This window comes from Salmo trutta, chromosome 26 (assembly GCF_901001165.1).
Source record: "Salmo trutta chromosome 26, fSalTru1.1, whole genome shotgun sequence".
Lineage (NCBI taxonomy): Eukaryota > Metazoa > Chordata > Actinopteri > Salmoniformes > Salmonidae > Salmo > Salmo trutta.
This window is the reverse complement of record NC_042982.1, coordinates 23456997-23478410: the sequence shown is the minus strand read 5'-3', so window position 1 is coordinate 23478410 and position 21414 is coordinate 23456997. Positions and strand designations below refer to the sequence as shown.

The window sequence follows — 21414 nt, the reverse complement described above, 5'->3', positions numbered from 1 at the left end:
ACTATGAAATAACAAATATGAAATCATGTAGTAACCAAGAATGTGTATTTTAGATCTTAGATTCTTCAAAGTTACCACCCTTTGCCTTGATAACCGTTTTGCACACTCTTGGCATTCTCTCAACCAGCTTCATGAGGAATGCTTTTCCAACAGTCTTGAAGGAGTTCCCACATTTGCTGAGCATTTGTTGGCTGCTATTCCTTCACTCTGTGGTCCAACTCATCCTTAACCATCTCAATTGGCTTGAGGTCGGGTGATTGTGGTCAAATAGCCCTTACACAGCCTGAAGGTGTGTTTTGGGTTATTGTCCTGTTGAAAAACAAATGATAGTCCCACTAAGCGCAAACCAGATGGGATGGCGTATCGCTGTAGAATGCTGTGGTAGCCATGCTGGTTACGTGTGCCTTGAATTCTAAATAAATCACAAACAGTGTCACCAGCAAAGCACTCCCACACCATCACACCTCCTCCTCCATGCTTCACGGTGGGAACCATACATGCAGAGTTCATCCGTTCACCTACTATGCGTCTCTGCGTTGGACCCAAAAATCTCAAATTTGGACTCATCAGACCACAGGACAGATTTCCACAGGTCTAATGTCCATTGCTCGTGTTTCTTGGCCCAAGCAACTGTCTTTACTAGATGCTCTACTAATCTCACTGCAACTCCCCTCCAAGTCTCCGACCACTACCTTGTATGCTTTCCCCTCTCGCTCTCCTCCAACACTACTCACTCTGCCCCTACTCAGATGGTATTGCGCCGTCACAACCTTCGCTCTCTCTCTCCTGCTACTCTCTCCTCTTCCATCCTATCATCTCTTCCCTCTGCTCAATCCTTCTCCAACCAATTTCCTGATTCTGCCTACTCAACCCTCCTCTCCTCCCTATCTGCATCCTTTGACTCTCTATGTCCCCTATCCTCCCGGCCGGCTCGGTCCTCCCCTCATGCTCCGTGGCTTGACAACTCATTGCGAGCTCACAGAACAGTGCTCCGGGCAGCCGAGCGGAAATGGAGGAAAACTAGCCTCCCTGCGGACCTGGCATCTTTTCACTCCCTCCTCTCCACATTTTCTTCCTCTGTTTCTGCTGCTAAAGCCACTTTCTACCACTCTAAATTCCAAGCATCTGCCTCTAACCCTAGGAAGCTCTTTGCCACCTTCTCCTCCCTCCTGAATCCTCCTCCCCCCCGCCCCCTCCTCTCTCTCTGCGGATGACTTTGTCAACCATTTTGAAAAGAAGGTTGACGACATCCGATCCTCGTTTGTTAAGTCAAACGACACCGCTGGTCCTGCTCACATTCCCCTACCCTATGCTTTGACCTCTTTCTCCCCTCTCTTTCCAGATGAAATCTTGAGACTTGTGACGGCCGGCCGCCCAACAACCTGCCCGCTTGACCCTATCCCCTCCTCTCTTCTCCAGACCATTTCCGGAGACCTTCTCCCTTACCTCACATCGCTCATCAACTCATCCTTGCCCTCTGGCTACGTCCCTTCCATCTTCAAGAGAGCGAGAGTTGCACCCATTCTCAAAAAACCTACACTCGATCCCTCCGATGTCAACAACTACAGACCAGTATCCCTTCTTTCTTTTCTCTCCAAAACTCTTGAGCGCGCCGTCCTTGGCCAGCTCTCTTGCTATCTCTCTCAGAATGACCTTCTTGATCCAAATCAGTCAGGTTTCAAGACTGGTCATTCAACTGAGACTGCTCTTCTCTGTGTCACGGAGGCTCTCTGCACTGCTAAAGCTAACTCTCTCTCCTCTGCTCTCATCCTTCTAGACCTATCTGCTGCCTTTGATACTGTGAACCATCAGATCCTCCTCTCCACCCTCTCCGAGTTGGGCATCTCCGGCGCGGCTCACTCTTGGATTGCGTCCTACATGACAGGTTGCTCCTACCAGGTGGCGTGGCGAGAATCCGTCTCCGCACCACGTGCTCTCACCACTGGTGTCCCCCAAGGCTCAGTTCTAGGCCCTCTCCTATTCTCACTATACACCAAGTCACTTGGCTCTGTCATATCCTCACATGGTCTCTCCTATCATTGCTACGCAGACGACACACAATTAATCTTCTACTTTCCCCCTTCTGATAACCAGGTGGCGAATCGCATCTCTGCATGTCTGGCAGACATATCAGTGTGGATGACGGATCACCACCTCAAGCTGAACCTCGGCAAGACGGAGCTGCTCTTCCTCCCGGGGAAGGACTGCCCATTCCATGATCTCGCCATCACGGTCGACAACTCCATTGTGTCCTCCTCCCAGAGTGCTAAGAGCCTTGGCGTGACCCTGGACAACACCTTGTCGTTCTCTGCTAACATCAAGGCGGTGACCCGATCCTGTAGGTTCATGCTCTACAACATTCGCAGAGTACGACCCTGCCTCACACAGGAAGCGGAGCAGGTCCTAATCCAGGCACTTGTCATCTCCCGTCTGGATTACTGCAACTCGCTGTTTGCTGGGCTCCCTGCCTGTGCCATTAAACCCCTACAACTCATCCAGAACGCCGCAGCCCGTCTGGTGTTCAACCTTCCCAAGTTCTCTCACGTCACCCCGCTCCTCCGCACACTCCACTGGCTTCCAGTTGAAGCTCGCATCTGCTACAAGACCATGGTGCTTGCCTACGGAGCTGTGAGGGGAACGGCACCTCCGTACCTTCAGGCTCTGATCAGTCCCTACACCCAAAGAAGGGCACTGCGTTCATCGACCTCTGGCCTGCTCGCCTCCCTACCTCTGCGGAAGCACAGTTCCCGCTCAGCCCAGTCAAAACTGTTCGCTGCTCTGGCACCCCAATGGTGGAACAAGCTCCCTCACGACGCCAGGACAGCGGAGTCTATCACCACCTTCCGGAGACACCTGAAACCCCACCTCTTTAAGGAATACCTGGGATAGGATTAAGTAATCCTTCTAACCCTCCCCCCCTACCCTCCCCCCCCCAAAAAGATATAGATGTACTATTGTAAAGTGGTTGTTCCACTGGATATCATAAGGTGAATGCACCAATTTGTAAGTCGCTCTGGATAAGAGCGTCTGCTAAATGACGTAAATGTAAATGTAAATGTTCTCATTGGTGTCCTTTAGTAGTGGTTTCTTTGCAGCAATTCGACCATGAAGGCCTGATTCACGCCGACTCTTCTGAACAGTTGATGTTGAGATGTGTCTGTTACTTGAACTCAGTGAAGCATTTATTTGGGCTGCAATCTGAGGCTGGTAACTCTAATGAACTTATCCTCTGCAGCAAAGGTAACTCTGGGTCTTCCTTTCCTGTGGCGGTCCTCATGAGAGCCAGTTTCATCATAGCGCTAGATGGTTTTTGTGACTGCACTTGAAGAAACTTTCAAAGTTCTTGAGATTTTCCATATTGACTGACCTTCATCTTAAAGTAATGATGGACTGTCGTTTCTCTTTGCTTATTTGAGCTATTCTTGCCATAATATGGACTTTGTCTTTTACAAAATAGGGCTTCTGTATACCCCTCCCTACCTTTTCACAACACAACTGATGAAACGCATTTAAGAAGGAAAGAAATTCCACAAATTAACTAATTTAACAAGGCCAACTAATTGAAATGCATTCCAGTTGACTACCTCATGAAGCTGGTTGAGATAATGCCAAGAGTGTGCAAAGCTGTCATCAAGGCAAAGGGTACTCTGAAGAATCTCAAATATAAAATGTATTTTGATTTGTTTAACACTTTTTCGTTTACTACATGATTCCATGTGTTATTTCATAGTTTTGATGTCAATCAAGTTAGAATAGCTACCATAGTACGAAGGTAAAATAGTGTTGTTGCATTTATTCTCAAAAGATGATACATGTTTGCAAATATTTTTTGCAACTACAACTGATTATACAGATGCAACTCATATTTTAAATGTGCAGATCATACTTTACATGCTTATACACTTAATAAATCCTGTTGAGGCCAGGGGGCAGTATTGAGAATTTTGGAAAAAAATATGTGCGCATTTTTAACTGCCTCCTACACCAACTCAGAAGCTAGAATATGCATATTATTGTTTAGGTTTGGATAGAAAACACTCTGAATTTTCTAAAACAGTTTGAATGGTGTCTGTAAGTATAACAAAACTCATATTGCAGGCAAAAACCTGTGAAAAATAGATAAAAAAAAATGAGAATTTTGTGACTGTACTATTTAGTGTCATTGTTTTAAAGATACCACAGTGAGAAAGGATTCAGTTCGCAACTCCTACTGCTTCCACTAGATGTCAACGATCTTTAGAAAGTTGTTGGAAGCATCTGTCATGAATACAGACCGAATTAGAAAGCTTACAAGTTGACACGTCATCACTTCATTTTTTGCGCCTGCGCATGAATCTGAGAAGAGTGCCTTTGTCATTATCGTTTATTCTAGACACTTGATAGGTTGTGTGAAAATATTACTGATGTTTACTGATGTTTCACGTTAAAAATGGAACAAAAGATTAGTGCTAAACAACGTTTGACATGTTTAAACAAACGTAAATAGATTATTTACTAGGTTTTCTTTAGCTTTTCGACGTGACTTTACACTGCCCACCTCATTTTGTGGGAGCCTACTGAACGCTAACTATTTGGACATAAATTATGAACTTTGTCAAAAGAAACCACATTTGTTCTGGACCTGGGATCTCTGGCAGCGCCTTCTGATGGAGATAATCAAAGGTAAGGGGATATTTAGAATGTTATTATCGATATTAGATGATGCTAATGCTAACGGTATAGCTTAGCTTAGCATATAGCTTATTGTTGTTAGCATAGTACCCAGTTTATGCAAAATGTGATTTCCCAGTAAAGTTATTTTGAGATCTGGCCATTCGGTAGCAATTACGAGATGATAATATATTATTCTTTGAATGACAATATTATAATTTACCAATGTTTTCGAATAGTAATTCCGTGATTTGTAATGCTGGATTCACTGGGTGCATTCGAGCCGAAAAAAATTCTGAATTTCACCGCGACTGTAAATGCTGTTTTTGGATATAAATATGAACTTGATGGAACTAAAAATGCATGTATTGTATAACATAATGTCCTATGAGTGTCATCTGATGCAGATTGTCAAAGGTAAGTGCATAATTCTAGCTAGTTTTCTGTCTGTTGATGCCCTTCTTTGAATTGGCTAAACATTACACGCAGCTATTGTCAATGTACTCTCCTCACATAACCTAACTTTATGCATTCTCCGTAATGCCTCTGAAAATCGGACAGCGTGGTTAGATTTAGGAGATATATCTTTCAAATGGAGGAAAATAGTTGATTATTTGATTTTTTGAAATGATTACTCTTGCAGTTTTGAATTCCCCGCCATGGTCACATGACAATGAATCCCAATACCGGGATAAGATCGGGATAAGATCCTCAACAGGTTTTAAGGCACTATTTTACCTTCATAAGATAGCTTGTCTATCTTAGCTGGCTTGCAATAAGTAAATGTACTGAATAAGTCTCATATTCCTTTCAATCTTTCCCCGATTTGACCAGAGATGCAGAGAAGCATATTTGATATTTGTTTTAAGAAATAACCACCAGTCAGGAGGATACAGACAGCTCAAGAGATATGCTTATAAATACAGTATGTAGAAAAATATATATATTTTTAGATAGAATTAAGCAAATTGATTACGGCTCTAGACCGCAAGGAAAAAGCTGTTTCAGGTGTTTGAAAAATGCAAAATTCCCCAATTCACGTACTTAGTGCCCCCTCATATTTTTGGGTGCATGACACACCTGGCTGTGTCTCACGTTTGTGAATAAATGACCAGTATTTGCAATGTAGGAATAGGCAATCAGCAAACAAAAATACCTGCTGAGCATGAATCAACATGAGAAACATTAAAACAAAGAGATGAATATAAATTAAGTGAGTGGCTTGTCATACATCAGGAATAAACTGACAATCCCAGACAACATTCTGGAGAGATTGAAGACGTGAAACAAACATAATGACATTGCACATTAGCTGTGAATACTGAGCACAAATACCATATTCCTGAGGACTGTCGCATCTCACCAAAAAATATTAAAATAAACTCTACTGCATTGTCCGTTAATCAATAATGTCTGTTATGTCCTTCATCCAGCTAGATGGGCTCATTTGGAGAACAGGTTGGATGCTTATGTTTTGACAGATTTACGATGCTAGGCAGTTCTTCACCACCTGTTCAAACAACACAGCTGTGATGACGCCATTTTGTGTCATTATCAGATTGTAATTTGGATCTGTATTTCAGTTAGTGTAATTTGGATTTATATTTCAGTTATCCATCACAATAATTGAATGGCAAAGTATTACTTTTTTTTTCATCTGGTATGGCTGCTGCTGTGTGAGTGAGTGACTATGATTGTGTGGTAAGAGTGTTTGCACTGTATGAGTGTGTTTGATTCAGAGGCACTTGCAGTAAGTTGTCCTGTATGGCTCAGTTGGTAGAGCATGGTGCTTGTACTACCAGGGTTTGAGGTTCGCTTCAAGCGACCACCCATACGTTAAAATTTCGGCAAAATTGCATGAATCATTATGAATATACTACATATGGAAACGTGAGAGAAAAATTAAGAAATCATTTTTTATATAATGACATTGTTCTTGTTGTAAGGGGAAAATGCACTAAGTGTGTTTTTGTATCAGACAAACCTTGATATTGAACTGAATTTAATCTTGGCTACACTTGATAATCTGAGGTAGACTTGTCAACGAACAGCAGTTATGTCTCTTCATATTCCAATGATTAGTAATTGGATGAAAACAATGCACATTTTCATTAGCTTTTTAATTTATGGACCCTATGATGGTGTCATGCGTTTTATTGTTTTGTTTTCAGACCAAATCAGTGCTACCAGTTAATTCAGTAGCAGTCTCTCTCGCTCATTCATTTGTCACTCCAAAGTAATTATTTTTTGGTAAAGCATGATAAGATTGCAAGGTTGTTTCAAACAGAGTGTGTCATTTATTAAATGGAAAATAGAATGCATTATCAGAAGGTAAGCTTTTTAGTCTCTCTTATTTAGAGTGCCATTTTGTCTCTCACTCTCTCACGTGTGTGTGTGGGTGTCAGACAGAAGTGGATGTTCATGTTGTTGGGATTTTTCAGATCCAGGGGTAAAGTGTAGAACCAGAGATGAGATCAGACAACAACGTGAAAGAAAAAGTAAAGATTTAATGCATGGTAATGGAGAAAGTACATGGAACCACTATCTTTCAAGACAGCAGGGCTGTTACAGTGAGTGGGTCTACAGTATATTTGTCTATGGATGTCTCTGTCCCATGACTGTCCTAAATGTACCTTGTATTTATCATTGAAACCTATCAGTTTTCTAGAATGAAAGTGTAGACAGCTGCTGCCCCCAAAAGACATCAAGGCAGCATTGCAGGAACATTGTAGATCCCTGCTAAATCCTATGGAAGTCCAGAGAGGACATAAAAAAACAATTCCCTCGTTATGTCGAGATCACAACTTATTTATCTCATGATCACTACATAACATGACAAAAGTTGTTTTGTCGAGCTCACAAGATATATTTTACTGGATGTATTGATGATAGATCGACAGTATGGCTGAGGCAGCTGAGCCCACGGTGGATCAGCACATATGTTTTATTGATTGCAACACTAAGGGATGGTATATTTCATGTTAAGATTAGGCATTCATTTGTGTTTATCAGTTTGTACGCTAGAATGTTAACAAGCTAAATGTCCCCTACCTTGAGCTAAGAGTTCATGGGACAGCTAAGCCATCGTGGGGCATTTAAGCCCTGACAATGCCTGACAGGCAAACCAATCTCTCAGGCTGTGGTCCACCGCCAAGACCACTGCCAATCGCATGCAAGCTAACTTGGTAAATCTTGTGAGCGAGCGAGCTAGCTAGTTCGTTATGTAGTCTTGTTATCTATTCTGGCTGTTTGCTTGCTTCACTGATATGTATATAATTTACTGCTCCATTCCTGACAGGCAGATCAGATTCAATAGCAGCCTCAGAGGCTGATAATTCACCATGCTGTCTTGTAGGATGTTTCATACAGCTGTACATTTCAATGAAACATGATGAAGCCACAAAATTGCCCTCACTGGAAGCCTGTGTTTCAGACATAAGGAAGTGGATGGCTGCAAACGTTCTACTTTTAAACTCGGACAAAACAGAGATGCTTGTTCTAGGTCCCAAGAAACGAAGAGATCTTCTGTTGAATCTGACAATTAATCTTGATGGTTGTACAGTCGTCTCAAATAAAACTGTGAAGGACCTCGGCATTACTCTGGACCCTGATCTCTCTTTTGACGAACATATCAAGACTGTTTCAAGGACAGCTTTTTTCCATTTACGTAACATTGCAAAAATCTGATATTTTCAATCTAAAAATGATGCAGAAAAATTAATCCAGGCTTTTGTTACTTCTAGGTTAGACTACTGCAATGCTCTACTTTCTGGCTACCCGGATAAAGCACTAAATAAACTTCCGTTAGTGCTAAATACGGCTGCTAGAATCCTGACTAGAACCAAAAAATGTGATCATATTACTCCAGTGCTAGCCTCCCTACACTGGCTTCCTGGTAAGGCAAGGGCTGATTTTCAAGGTTTTACAGCTAACCTACAAAGCATTACATGGGCTTGCTCCTACCTATTTTTCCGATTTGGTCCTGCCGTACATACCTACATGTATGCTACGGTCACAAGACGCAGGCCTCCTAATTGTTCCTAGAATTTCTAAGCAAACAGCTGGAGGTAGGGCTTTCTCCTAAAGAGCTAAATTTTTATGGAATGGTCTGCCTACCCATGTGAGAGACGCAGACTCGGTCTCAACCTTTAAGTCTTTATTGAAGACTCATCTCTTCAGTAGGTCCTATGATTGAGTGTAGTCTGGCCCAGGAGTGTGAAGGTGAACGGAAAGGCACTGGAGCAACGAACCGCCCTTGCTTTCTCTGCCTGGCCGGTTCCCCTCTCTCCACTGGGATTCTCTGCCTCTAACCATATTATAGGGGCTTAGTAACTGGCTTACTGGTGCTCTTCCATGCCGTCCCTAGGAAGGGTGCGTCACTTGAGTGGGTTGAGTCACTGATGTGGTCTTCCTGTCTGGGTTGCCCCCCCCCCCCCGGGTTGTGCAGTGGCGGAGATCTTTGTGGGCTATACTCGGCCTTGTCTCAGGATGGTCAGTTGGTGGTTGAAGTTATCCCTCTAGTGGTGTGGGGGCTGTGCTTTGGCAAAGTGGGTGGGGTTATATCCTGCCTGTTTGGCCCTGTCCGGGGGTATCATCGAATGGGGCCACAGTGTCTCCTGACCCCTCCTGTCTCAGCCTCCAGTATTTTATGTGTCGGGGGGCTAGGGTCAGTCTGTTATATCTAGAGTATTTCTCCTGTCTTATCCGGTGTCCTGTGTGAATTTAAGTATGCTCTCTCTAATTCTCTCTTTCTTTCTTTCTCTCTCTCGGAGGACCTGAGCCCTAGGACCATAACTCAGGACTACCTGGCATGATGACTCCTTGTTGTCCCCAGTCCACCTGGCTGTGTTGCTGCTCCAGTTTCAACTGTTCTGCCTGCGGCTATGGAACCCTGACCTGTTCATTGTGATTACTATTATTTGACCATGCTGGTTATTTATGAACATTTGAACATCTTGGCCATGTGCTGTTATAATCTCCACCCGGCACAGCCAGAAGCGGACTGGGCACCCCTCATAGCCTGGTTCCTCTCTAGGTTTCTTCCTAGGTTTTGGCCTTTCTAGGGAGTTTTTCCTAGACACCGTGCTTCTACACCTGCATTGCTTGCTGTTTGGGGTTTTAGGCTGGGTTTCTGTACAGCACTTTGATATATCAGCTGATGTAAGAAGGGCTATATAAATCAAATTGATTTGATATGTAAAGCTCCTTGCATGCAGATTAGGAGTCAGTGCATTATATATATGATCAAGAGAGGGTGTGCTCTATTCCTGGCTGATGGATCAGATTCAATAGCAGCCTCTGAGGTTGATAAATCAGGATGCTGCCTACTGCAAGGAGCTTTACCTATGAAACAGCCTAAAAGGCAGAATCCTGACATCAGCCTTTTGAGGCTGCTATGGAATTTGATCCAGGAATAGAGCTTACTCCCTGGATCATATACACATCTGCCAATAAAGCACTCTGACAGCTAATCTGCCTGCAAGGAGCCTTACCTATGAAACAGCCTACAAGCATCCTGAAATTGAAGGCTGAAATTGAATCTGATCATCCTGTCAGAAATGGAGCTCACCCACTGTGAATGCAAATATTATCCACAAAATACAAAGTGACACATATCAGTTACGCTAACAACCAATATAGATTTCAAGCTAGCTTGCTAGCTAACTAGCCAACAAGACTACCCAGCTAGCTCACAATACTAGCCAAGTTAGCTGCGATGTTCCTCGCATGTGATTGGCTGTGGTCTTGGTGGTGGCACACAGCCTTGGAAACAGGGTTACCAGTCAACGCTCTAACCACTAGGCTACCTGCCGCCCTGAACAAATGAATGGCTGATGACAACTTTTGTTATATAGTGATCATGAGATAAATAGGTCATCGTTTTTTTTATATGTCCTCTCTGGACTTCCATAGAATCCCGACATTCTCTACATGTTTATTTTCTGCAGCAACATGTGTGGCATTATACTACCACTAGATGGTAGCAGCTATTCAAATGATATCTAAGTGCTGTTGAGTCGAGTGAGAAGCAAGCTCAATAGTAGTTCCTCGGTGACTCTGAGTGGAGGAAGGGTGATATAGTTTCAATTAAATTGACTTTAGATGTCTCATAGGTAGCTAGCTACATTGCTTTAAGATATTAAGCTATTATATTAAGATATAACAAACAACAATGGCAATCATAATGGTAGTCTACTGTTTGGTGTAGCTTACAAAGTAGGGCACTGTACTTGGAGAAGGACATAGGATGTCGGGACCATGGGAGTGATGAGGTCACATTCATTGCATTATGCTATGGGCATAATAACACAGTACCAGAAAAGAAACTAATAGAAAGAAGCTCATAAAAACATGAGATGCTCGAAGCTGCTAAGAGAACAGGTAATTTAGGCACTGAAAGATCAACTTAATCGTCTCTCTGTTTTGACAGATTTGTTCAATGTTTCCCATATAGATTTAAAGTAATGAAAACATGCGCAGGGCAGTCCACACCAGTTGACGATTTCACATCGAAGTACCATAGGGTTATCAGTAAACTCTCAAAATAATAGCCAAGCTACTTCACCAGTTCTGGATCGAACTGTAATGCATGCTTTTAACCCCTGCATTAACTGTGTCACGGGAGCCAAGCTTGTGTGCAAGTATTTTGGGCAACATTCATTATAAATGTAGGATAAAGCAGATTGGTTCCATAGAGTTCGATCTACAGCCCTGGGCCCGCATTCAAATGTAGAAGTGCTGATCTAGGATCAGGTCTCCCCTGTCCATGTAATCTTATTCATCATGATCTAAAAGGGCAACTGATCCTAGATTAGCACTCATACTTTATGACGCTTTATGAATACGGGCCCTGGCACTGACCCTCTTTCACATAGCATCCATAAAGACAAACCCATGCTCTGTCTTCTAAGACGTCATCTGACCAATGGATACAATAGCTCTGGTAAGATGTAAAGCATTCACAGAATATCTGAACTGTTCTTTACACAACAACCCCAAACATGCTAGATAGGAGCAAAGGTGATGACATGTTTGGCATCATTATGGCTGACCAGTGAAACACTGGCCAACTATGTAGTGTAACGAAGAGCCCTCTGTAGACTGGGGTGATAGCTCTGGTAAGGGTTATCAGTAGGTAGCTTCCACCCGGTTAAGTAACCCTGCAACTTAAAAGCTACTACCCTATATACATAGACTTGAAATCACTAGCCACTTTAATAATGGAACACTAGACACTTCAACATGAAAATATATAGTATAACCTCAAATGACATAAACATATATAACTCCTTGAGATAGACACATCTCTAATTTGATGGTAATAACAATGTTACAAGCCTGTTGCAATGATACCAGCATCTCATTTCCTTTAGACTTAGGAGAATTGTGTTTGTGTATGCGTGCACGTCAGTGTGTGTGTATGTGAGACACAAGCAGACTCTTCCAGTTCTCTGCCTCTCCAGATTAATATCAGGCCTGTACAAAGGGGCCCTCTATGTCCTGCAGGACAACTTCCAGGACAATGACTCCACTGTCTGACAACACCATCGCTAACTCCTGCTAACTGATACATGTGCAGATATCGCAGCTCTGAGATCACAGGGAATCTTATCCTTCAATTGTACCTGTTCTTCCTGTGATAAATAGTGATAACAATGTTCACGATGATGGCGTGACCAAACCTTTCACTAGCGTATCAATTAATCAATTCGATTTGACAACAATACACGGAGCAAGTTGACTTATAGCACTTTGTGACATCTGCTGATGTAAAAAGGGCTTTATTAATACATTTGATTGATTGATTGACTTTCTTTTTCACATATATTACTTGTGCATTGTCTAGACATACGAATTTTGAGGTGGAATAGGAGATGTATTCTGTTTTCTGTCAGAGATGACAAAGAGAAAGAATTTGACTTCACAGATAGACATGGTAAGATAGACATATATTATCTCTATCTAACCATCTGATCTGCTTGAACTTCAGCTGCTGTATGCCTGCTATGTTTAGGCTTTTACATATGTTTTATTTTAATACAGCAGTCGTTCCCGAAATCAACAGTAGTTTGAATACGTCAAAATGTTGAATAATGGTATGCCGATTCGAATAGACCTTTAGTTTATGTTCGACCTATTTTGAATCAAAAGCTATGAGGTCCACGGACTACTGCGCATGGCGCACTATTTTACAGCAAATCCTTGTTATTCCGACTGGGCGGATTAATTCATGTGTGTATGGAGGCAGTGGCTTTGTCACTCATTCTTTGAACAGTGTGCAGGCGCTGATCTTCTGCCGCCACTACATCGATAATAAACTAGAAATACTACCAATTTGCCATACAAAAAATAAATAGCTAGCAATATGGGAATGTATTGTTTTTGAAAATATCAAGAACAACCACATATTACAGGGACCACATTTATTAAGCCATTTGCGTGGTCTAATCAAGGAGTTGCAATGATCCACGCGAAGGATATCATTTTAGCCTTCCTTCTCGTGGGCTCTACAGGTAAGATGGCTAAGCTAATGTTACTGTTTTTCCTAATGGCTGCTATTCAGGCCAGGTATTTGATAAAATACTCGAATCAGGAAAAAGGTGGACTGTGAGTCCATGACAATCCCCATCCATTGAGGGACTGTGTACAGTACATGTCCCTCCCTCAGCAGTAGCAGGTGGATGGATGAAGGAAGATTGTACAATACAACATATTTGAATGAGATGGTATTTTAATGTGAATTGGCTGGTTAGCTGCTGCCACGCAGTTAGGGATGTTGTTAACATATTCTGCCATGGTGTACACGATTAAACATTTTCTTAGTTAAGAATACATTACTTTATTTGATATATAGCTAGTTGTTTTATCATAATCTTAGGACAAGTATAATTTTCACAACTGATAACTAACTAGCTACCCATCAGCAATGCCCCTTCCAGCAAGGCGTGAAGTTAATCTCATTACTTTAGGGTTTATATTTTGTCGTCATATCACCAGTAATTGCATTGATATAGAATACAGTATGGATGTGTCTATTGGATGGATAGCGTTTAAAATACTGCTTACGTGCGTACATAAATGCATATGTTGCTACTCAGTAATTCTCCTGGTCATCTCTCCCAAACATCATCATGACTCCGGTCGCTCGAGCCTAGTGTCCGTCCGTAGGCGGGAGAGCGACTGCACGGAAACTGAAATGTTGCCATCACTGAAGGATTGTGTGAAATTGAGATTAAGCTACTGTCACAAGTGTGGCTACTTTCACTCGCTTACATTTTGTCAGCATCCATTTAACCTATGGTCCAGGTCCACACCTGTGTGGTCCAGCCCTATCAGCAGTTTTTACAACAATTTCTAAGATTTTACTGAGTTACAGTTCATATAAGGAAATCAGTCAATTTAAAATAAGTAATTAGGCCGTGATATATCGATTTCACATGACTTGGAATACAGATATGCATCTGTTGGTCACAAATACCTTATGGATCAGAAATCAGAAAACGTGGATCAGAAATCAGTCAGTATCTGGTGTGACCACCATTTGCCTTATGCAGCCAGACACATCTACTTCACATAGAGTTGATCAGGCTGTTGATTGTGGCCTGTGGAATGTTGTACCACTCCTCTTCAATGGCTGTGCAAAGTTGCTGGATATTGGTGGGAACTGGAACACACTGTCCTACACCTCAATCAAAAGCATCCTAAACATGCTCAATGGATGACATGTCTGGTGAGTATGCAGGCCATGGAACAACTGGGAAATTTTCACCTTCCAGGAATTGTGTACATATCCTTGCAACATGGGTGGGGCATTGCATTATCATGCTGAAACATGAGGTGATGGTGGCAGATGAATGGTACAACAATGGGCCTCAGGATTTCGTCACGGTATCTCTGTGCATTTAAATTGCCATCAATAAAATGCAATTGTGTTCGTTGTCCGTAGCTTATGCCTGCCTATACCATAACCCTACCGTCACCATGGGGCAAACAGCGCGCCCACACAACGCCATCTGCAGATGAGCTTCCTTGAGACGGTTTCTGACAGTTTGTACAGAAATTCTTCGGTTGTGCAAACCCACAGTTTCATCAGCTGTCTGGGTGGCTGGTCTCAGATGATCCCGCAGGTGAAGAAGCCGGATGTGAAATGATGTTGGAGGTAGCTTATGGTAGAGAAATGAACATTCAATTAAAATGAAACCGCTGCAGTGGACATTGCACACTACCTCAACTTGAGACATCTGTGACATAGTGTTGTGTGACAAAATAGCACATTTTAGAGTGGCCTTCTATTGTGCCCAGCTCAAGGTGCATCTGTGTAATGATCATGCTGTTTAATCAGCTTCTTGATATGCCACATCTATCAGGTGGATGGATTATCTTGGCAAAGGAGAAATGCTCACTAACAGGGATGCAAGCATTTGAGAGAAATAATATTTTTGTGCGAATGGAACATTTCTGTGATCTTTTATTTCAGCTCATGAAACATGGTACCAACACTTTACATGTGTTTTATATTTTTGTTCGGTATAGATTGTGATGAAAAAAATTGGACTTCAATGGGTTGATATCACTCATGATGGTCAAGCAGAGATAACTCTTTGGATTTTACTGAGCTATGAATCCAGCAAGGCTTCTCATTCTCAACAAAGCAAAGCCCCTAAGATTACGATTAAGATCACTTTATTGGTCAATTGCACACAAGGCCCAACAGAAATTTGACTTCAGCTTTTAACACACCCCCTCCGAAAGACACACAATACACTACCGTTCAAAAGTTTGGGGTCACTTATAAATGTCCTTGTATTTGAAAGAAAAGCATATTTTTTGTCCATTAAAATAACATCAAATTGATCAGAAATACAGTGTAGACATTGTTAAGGTTGTAAATGACTATTGTAGCTGGAAATGGCAGATTTTTTTATAGAATATCTACATAGGCGTACAGAGGCCCATTATCAGCAACCATCACTCCTGTGTTCCAATGGCACGTTGTGTTAGCTAATCCAAGTTTATCATTTAAAGGGCTAATTGATCATTAGAAAACCCATGTTTGAAAACTGTTGTTCTGATTAAAGAAGCAATAAAACTGGCCTTCTTTAGACTAGTTGAGTATCTGGAGCATCAGCATTTGTGGGTTCGATTACAGGCTCAAAATGGCCAGAAACAAAGAACTTACTTCTGAAACTTGGTAGTCTATTTTTGCCTCACAAGTCCTCAACTGGCAGCTTCATTAACAAAACAGCAGTCTCAACGTCATCAGAGAAGAGGCGACTCAGGGATGCTGGTCTTCTTTCAGTGGGGTGAAAATCTGTTCAAGTTAGTATACAGATACCCTTGCATGTTTTTATAGCCTACCCAATCTATTGGTGGTGCATAAGTGCAGGAATCCAAGTATTTCCCTACTTGATTACAAAACATGGCCCCTATTGTCTTGTGTTATAATAAAACATAGGCCTATGCATCAATAAATAGACTTCTTATCTTGGGAATCTGTGATTGCGTCTCTCTTTGTGTCTCACTTTGGCTATAAAATCATGTTTATGATGGTCATATACATGTAGCTAGAAGTGTAATAAATGCTTCGTGAACATACTAGATCGTTACTGAAGGTTTTAGTGGTGATGCTCACTCAACTGATAGTCTACACGCTGTGTGTGACTCATGACTCTGTGATGTCACCTCCTGATATGGTGACGAGTTACGGTCCTCAAGCTTTAGCTGGGATGGAGGCTGAGCCTGCTAATAATGCTGCCTTCCTGCCAGAAGCAGAACACTGTTACTCCCCTGAGATTCCATAGTAGTGTGAGGAGGAGATGCTAATTGGAAATAGACCTTTGCTTATCATGTCAACAAGCAATGCTGTTGTTCCTCTCAACATATCAGCCATTTAAATATACATTTTGGCTCGAATATCCTCAAATGCTGTTAACTTTACTGTATTTTTAAAAAGTAGGCCTATTGACACTTTTCCACATCTGTCGATGGTTTTATATCAACTAGAGGTCGACCGATTATGATTTTTCAACGCCGATACCGATACCGGTTATTGGCGGACCAAAAAAGCCGATACCGATAAATCGGCCGATTTTTAAACTTTATTTGTAATAATGACAATTACAACAATACTGAATGAACACTTATTTTAACTTAATATAATACATCAATAAAATCAATTTAGCCTCAAATAAATAATGAAACATGATCAATTTGGTTTATATAATGCAAAAAAAAGTGTTGGAGAAGAAAGTAAAAGTGCAATATGTGCCATGTAAAAAAGCTAACGTTTAAGTGCCTTGCTCAGAACATGGGAACATATGAAAGCTGGTGGTTCCTTTTAACATGAGTCTTCAATATTCCCAGGTAAGAAGTTTTAGGTTGTAGTTATTCTAGAAATTATAGGACTATTTCGCTCTATATACGATTTGTATTTCATATACCTTTGACTATTGGATGTTCTTATAGGCACTTTAGTATTGCCAGTGCAACAGTATAGCTTCCGTCCCTCTCCTCGCTCCCACCTGGGCTCGAACCAGGAACACATCGACAACAGCCACCCTCGAAGCAGCGTTACCCATGCAGAGCAAGGGGAACAACTACTCCAAGTCTCAGAGTGAATGACGTTTGAAACGCTATTAGCGCGCACCCCGCTAACTAGCTAGCCATTTCACATCGGTTACACCAGCCTAATCTCGGGAGTTGATAGGCTTGAAGTCATAAACAGCACAATGCTTGAAGCATTGCGAAGAGCTGCTGGCAAATACATGAAAGTGCTGTTTGAATGAATGCTTACGAGCCTGCTGGTGCCTACCACCGCTCAGTCAGACTGCTCTATCAAATCATAGACTTAATTATAACATAATAACACACAGAAATACGAGCCTTTGGTCATTAAAATGGTTGAATCTGGAAACTATCATTTCGATAACAAAACGTTTATTCTTTCAGTGAAATACGGAACCGTTCCGTATTTTATCTAACGGATGGCATCCCTAAGTCTAAATATTGCTGTTACATTGTACAACCTTCAATGTTATGTCATAATTAATTATGGCCTTTGTTAGGAATAAATGGACTTCACACAGTTCGCAATGAGCCAGGCGGCCCAAACTGCTGCATATACCCTGACTGCTTGCACGGAACGCAAGAGAAGTGACACAATTTCCCTAGTTATAAGAAATTCATGTTAGCAGGCAATATGAACTAAATATGCAGGTTTAAAAATATATAGTTGTGTATTGATTTTAAAGAAATACATTGATGTTTATGGTTAGGTACATTGGTGCAACGACAGTGCTTTTTTCGCAAATGCGCTTGTTAAATCATCACCCGTTTGTCGAAGTAGGCTGTGATTTTATGAGAAATGAACAGGCACCGCATCGATTATATGCAATGCAGGACACGCTAGATAAACTAGTAATATCATCAACCATGTGTAGTTAACTAGTGATTATGTTAAGATTGATTGCTTTTTATAAGATAAGTTTAATGCTAGCTAGCAACTTACCTTGGCTTCTTGCTGCCCTCGCGTAACAGGTAGTCAGCCTGCCACGCAGGTTCCTCGTGGAGTGCAATGTAAGGCAGGTGGTTAGAGCGTTGGACTAGTAACCGGAAGGTTGCAAAAACGAATCCCTGAGCTGACAAGGTAAAAATCTGTCGTTCTGCCCCTGAACAAGTCAGTTAACCCACCGTTCCTAGGCCGTCATTGAAAATAAGAATGTGTTCTTAACTGACTTGCCTAGTTAAATAAAGGTGTATTATCGGCGTCCAAAAATATCGATTGTTATGAAAACTTGAAATCGGCTCTAATTAATCGGCCATTCCGATTAATCGGTCAACCTCTAATATCAACCTATTCTCATAGTTTCACGTCGGAATTTGCTTTAATTACATTTTTTAACCATGAATTATGCGTGGTTACAGGGTTAATTATGCGTGGTTACAGGGTTAATTCCGTGTGGTTACAGGTAGGGATGCACGATATATCGGTGAACATATCGGAATTGGCCAATATTAGCTAAAAATTCCAACATCGGTATCGGCCGATGTCTAGTTTAACGCCCCGATGTGCAAAACCGATGTCAAAGCTGACCTAATTCCGCCACGTAAAATTTTGCGCTATATGTGCAACACAGCATTCCTAAACTAGCCCACAATGTCTGCTGTGTGGATCGAGCAGTCAACAAGTCGAGCAGTCATTTGAAAGAGTAAGAACATTTCAGCGAGACAACTCAAAGGCGAAATCCATTAAAGCCAAGATAATGGAATTCATTGCCCTTGACAATCAACCGTTTTCTGTTGTGGGTGATGTTGGCTTTCGTCGACTGGTCGAGCACCGGTACACACTTCCAAGTGAGCTATTTTTCAGATGCTGCCCTACCGGAGTTACACAGTAATAGCGTCACTGCTATTAGCTTCACAACATACTTACTATGGAACGCCGTTTGGGTCTTTGCGTGTCAAGAAAGATACAGTAGCACTGTCAAAGCTGTACAAAAAAGTCTGCATACAAGCAAACACCGGCCATGAACGATGTGTTTAAAATACCGCATTGGTAATAAAGCATCATTTGTTTGACCGCAACTTCTGGGGTAGCTAGCTTTAGCTTGGTACCTAGCTAGCACCAATACAACCAGCCTGAAAACAATGACCAGTAGAACCTGCAGTCATTTTCATTATTCTTAGCAATGATTTAGGAATCTTTGTGAGTAAGTACTCACAAAGTAGTCACTTCAGTTCATGAAAATAAATAGCTAGTCAGCAACTTAACCCTGTTGCCCAAAGCTAACGTTATAAGCAGCCAGCTAGCTTCATCTGGCTAGTGAGGCTCGACCGCACCGGGTTATGTGTTGTGAAGCTAGCCACAATAAGGATTAGGCACAATAGTGTAATTTGCAGTTTGCCTTCAAAATAAAAGTATGTCTTTGACAGTGATGGAAATGAATACAAATTGTAGAATAATGCCATACTTTTATTTTCAAGGCTAACCACAAAGTCCACTCTTGTAGCTAATCAAATAAAAACTGTCTTATAAATTAGGGTTATTTAAGATGAAGACACCTAGCTATATAGTTAGCTAGCTAACTGTAGCTACTGAAACAGATGTTGTGTTATTTGACACATCAAATAGTGTTATTTGACGTCCATCTTTTTTGACACGCAAAAACCCAAACGGCGTTTGGGTCTGCATGCATGCGTGCAACTGAGGGACATTCAGAAACTTGTCCCGAAGCCACTCCTGCGTTGTTTTGCCTATGTGCTTTGGATCGTTGTCCTGTTGGAAGGTGAACCTTCACACGAGTCTGAGGTCCTGAGCGCTCTGGAGTAGGTTTTCATCAAGGATCTCTCTGTACTTTACGTCGTTTGTCTTTCCCTTGATCCTGACTGGTCTCCCAGTCCCTGCCTCTGAAAAACATCCCCACAGCTTGATGCTGCCACCACCATGCTTCACTGTAGGGATGGTGCCAGGTTTCCTCCAGACGTGACGCTTTGCATTCAGGCCAAAGAGTTCAATCATGGTTTCATCAGACCAGAGAATCTTGTTTCTCATTGTCTGAGAGTCCTTTAGGTGCCATTTGGCAAACTCCAAGCGGGCTGTCATGTGCCTTTTTCTGAAGAATGGCTTCTGTCTGGCCACTCAACCATAAAGGCTTGATTGATGGAGAGCTGCAGAGATGGTTGTCCTTCTGGAAGATTCTCCCATCTCCACAGAGGAACTCTGGAGCTCTGTCAGAGTGACCATCGGGTTCTTGGTCATCTCCCTGACCAAGGCCCTTCTCCCCGATTGCTCAGTTTGGCCGGGCAGCCAGCTCTAGGAAGAGTCTTGGGGGTTCCAAGCTTCTTCCATTTAAGAATGATGGAGGCCACTGTGTTCTTGGGGACCTTCAATGCTGCAGACATTTTTTGGTACCCTTCCCCAGATCTGTGCCTCGACACAATCTTGTCTCAGAGCTGTACGGACAATTTCTTTGACCTCATGGCTTGGTTTTTGCTCTGACATGCACTGTAAACTCTTGGACCTTATATAGACAGGTGTGTGTCTTTCCAAATCATGTTCAATTAATTGAATTTACCACAAGTGGACTCCAATCAAGTTGTAGAAACTGCTCAAGGATGATCAATGGAAACAGGATGCACCTGAGCTCAATTTCGGGCCTCATAACAAAGGGTCTGAATACTTATGTAAATAAGGTATTTCTGTTTTTTATTTTTAATAAATTTGGAAAAAATCTAAAAACTGGTTTTCGCTTTGTCATTGTGGGGTATTGTGTGTAGATTGATGAGGAAAAATGTTTATTTAATCCGTTTCAGAATAAGGCTGTAACGTAACAAAATGTGGGACATGTCAAGGGGTCGGAATACTTTCCGAATGCACCATAAGATGGAGAGAGGAGGTTGGAAATGACATGTCAGAGAGAGTCAACACGTAAGCTAGCGTCTGATTCATAATGCTTTTGGAGTAACGTCTCCATTTCGAGGTTTGTGTTTAGATATATCAGCGGTATGGAGGTTGATGCTTGCAGTCCTGCACTTGGTGATGCTGGTTAGCCTCTCTATGAATGGTAACTTTGACATCCAAGAAGTAATATCTCAAAGTAGAATATTGGCAGAGGCAGACACAGACGTAGGCTATGCCTCATCTCTCCATGGACCATTTTAGTTCCTGCTGTGACTGTCTGCACAGTCTTATGAGTGGTGATTATGACAACAACACTACAGCCAATCATGTAGGCCTAGGTCTATGTTTGTATTTCTGCTGGATCC

The 21414-nt window shown here is 42.0% G+C and overlaps 1 protein-coding gene across 7 annotated transcripts in view; it reads left to right on the top strand.

Annotated features, from left to right (window-relative positions):
* The first annotated feature begins 12755 nt into the window (after positions 1–12755).
* ncam1b (neural cell adhesion molecule 1b) overlaps positions 12756–21414 on the top strand; it is a 121564-nt gene continuing 112905 nt past the window's right edge. For 3 of the 7 annotated variants that reach the window (XM_029715299.1, XM_029715298.1, XM_029715301.1), the window contains exon 1: positions 12756–13163. In XM_029715299.1, coding sequence (XP_029571159.1) covers positions 13112–13163 — 52 coding nt within the window. In that variant the 5' untranslated portion in view covers positions 12756–13111. The remainder of the gene's footprint in view (positions 13164–21414) is intronic. The other 4 variants (XM_029715297.1, XM_029715300.1, XM_029715303.1 and 1 more) reach the window with 3 other exon arrangements.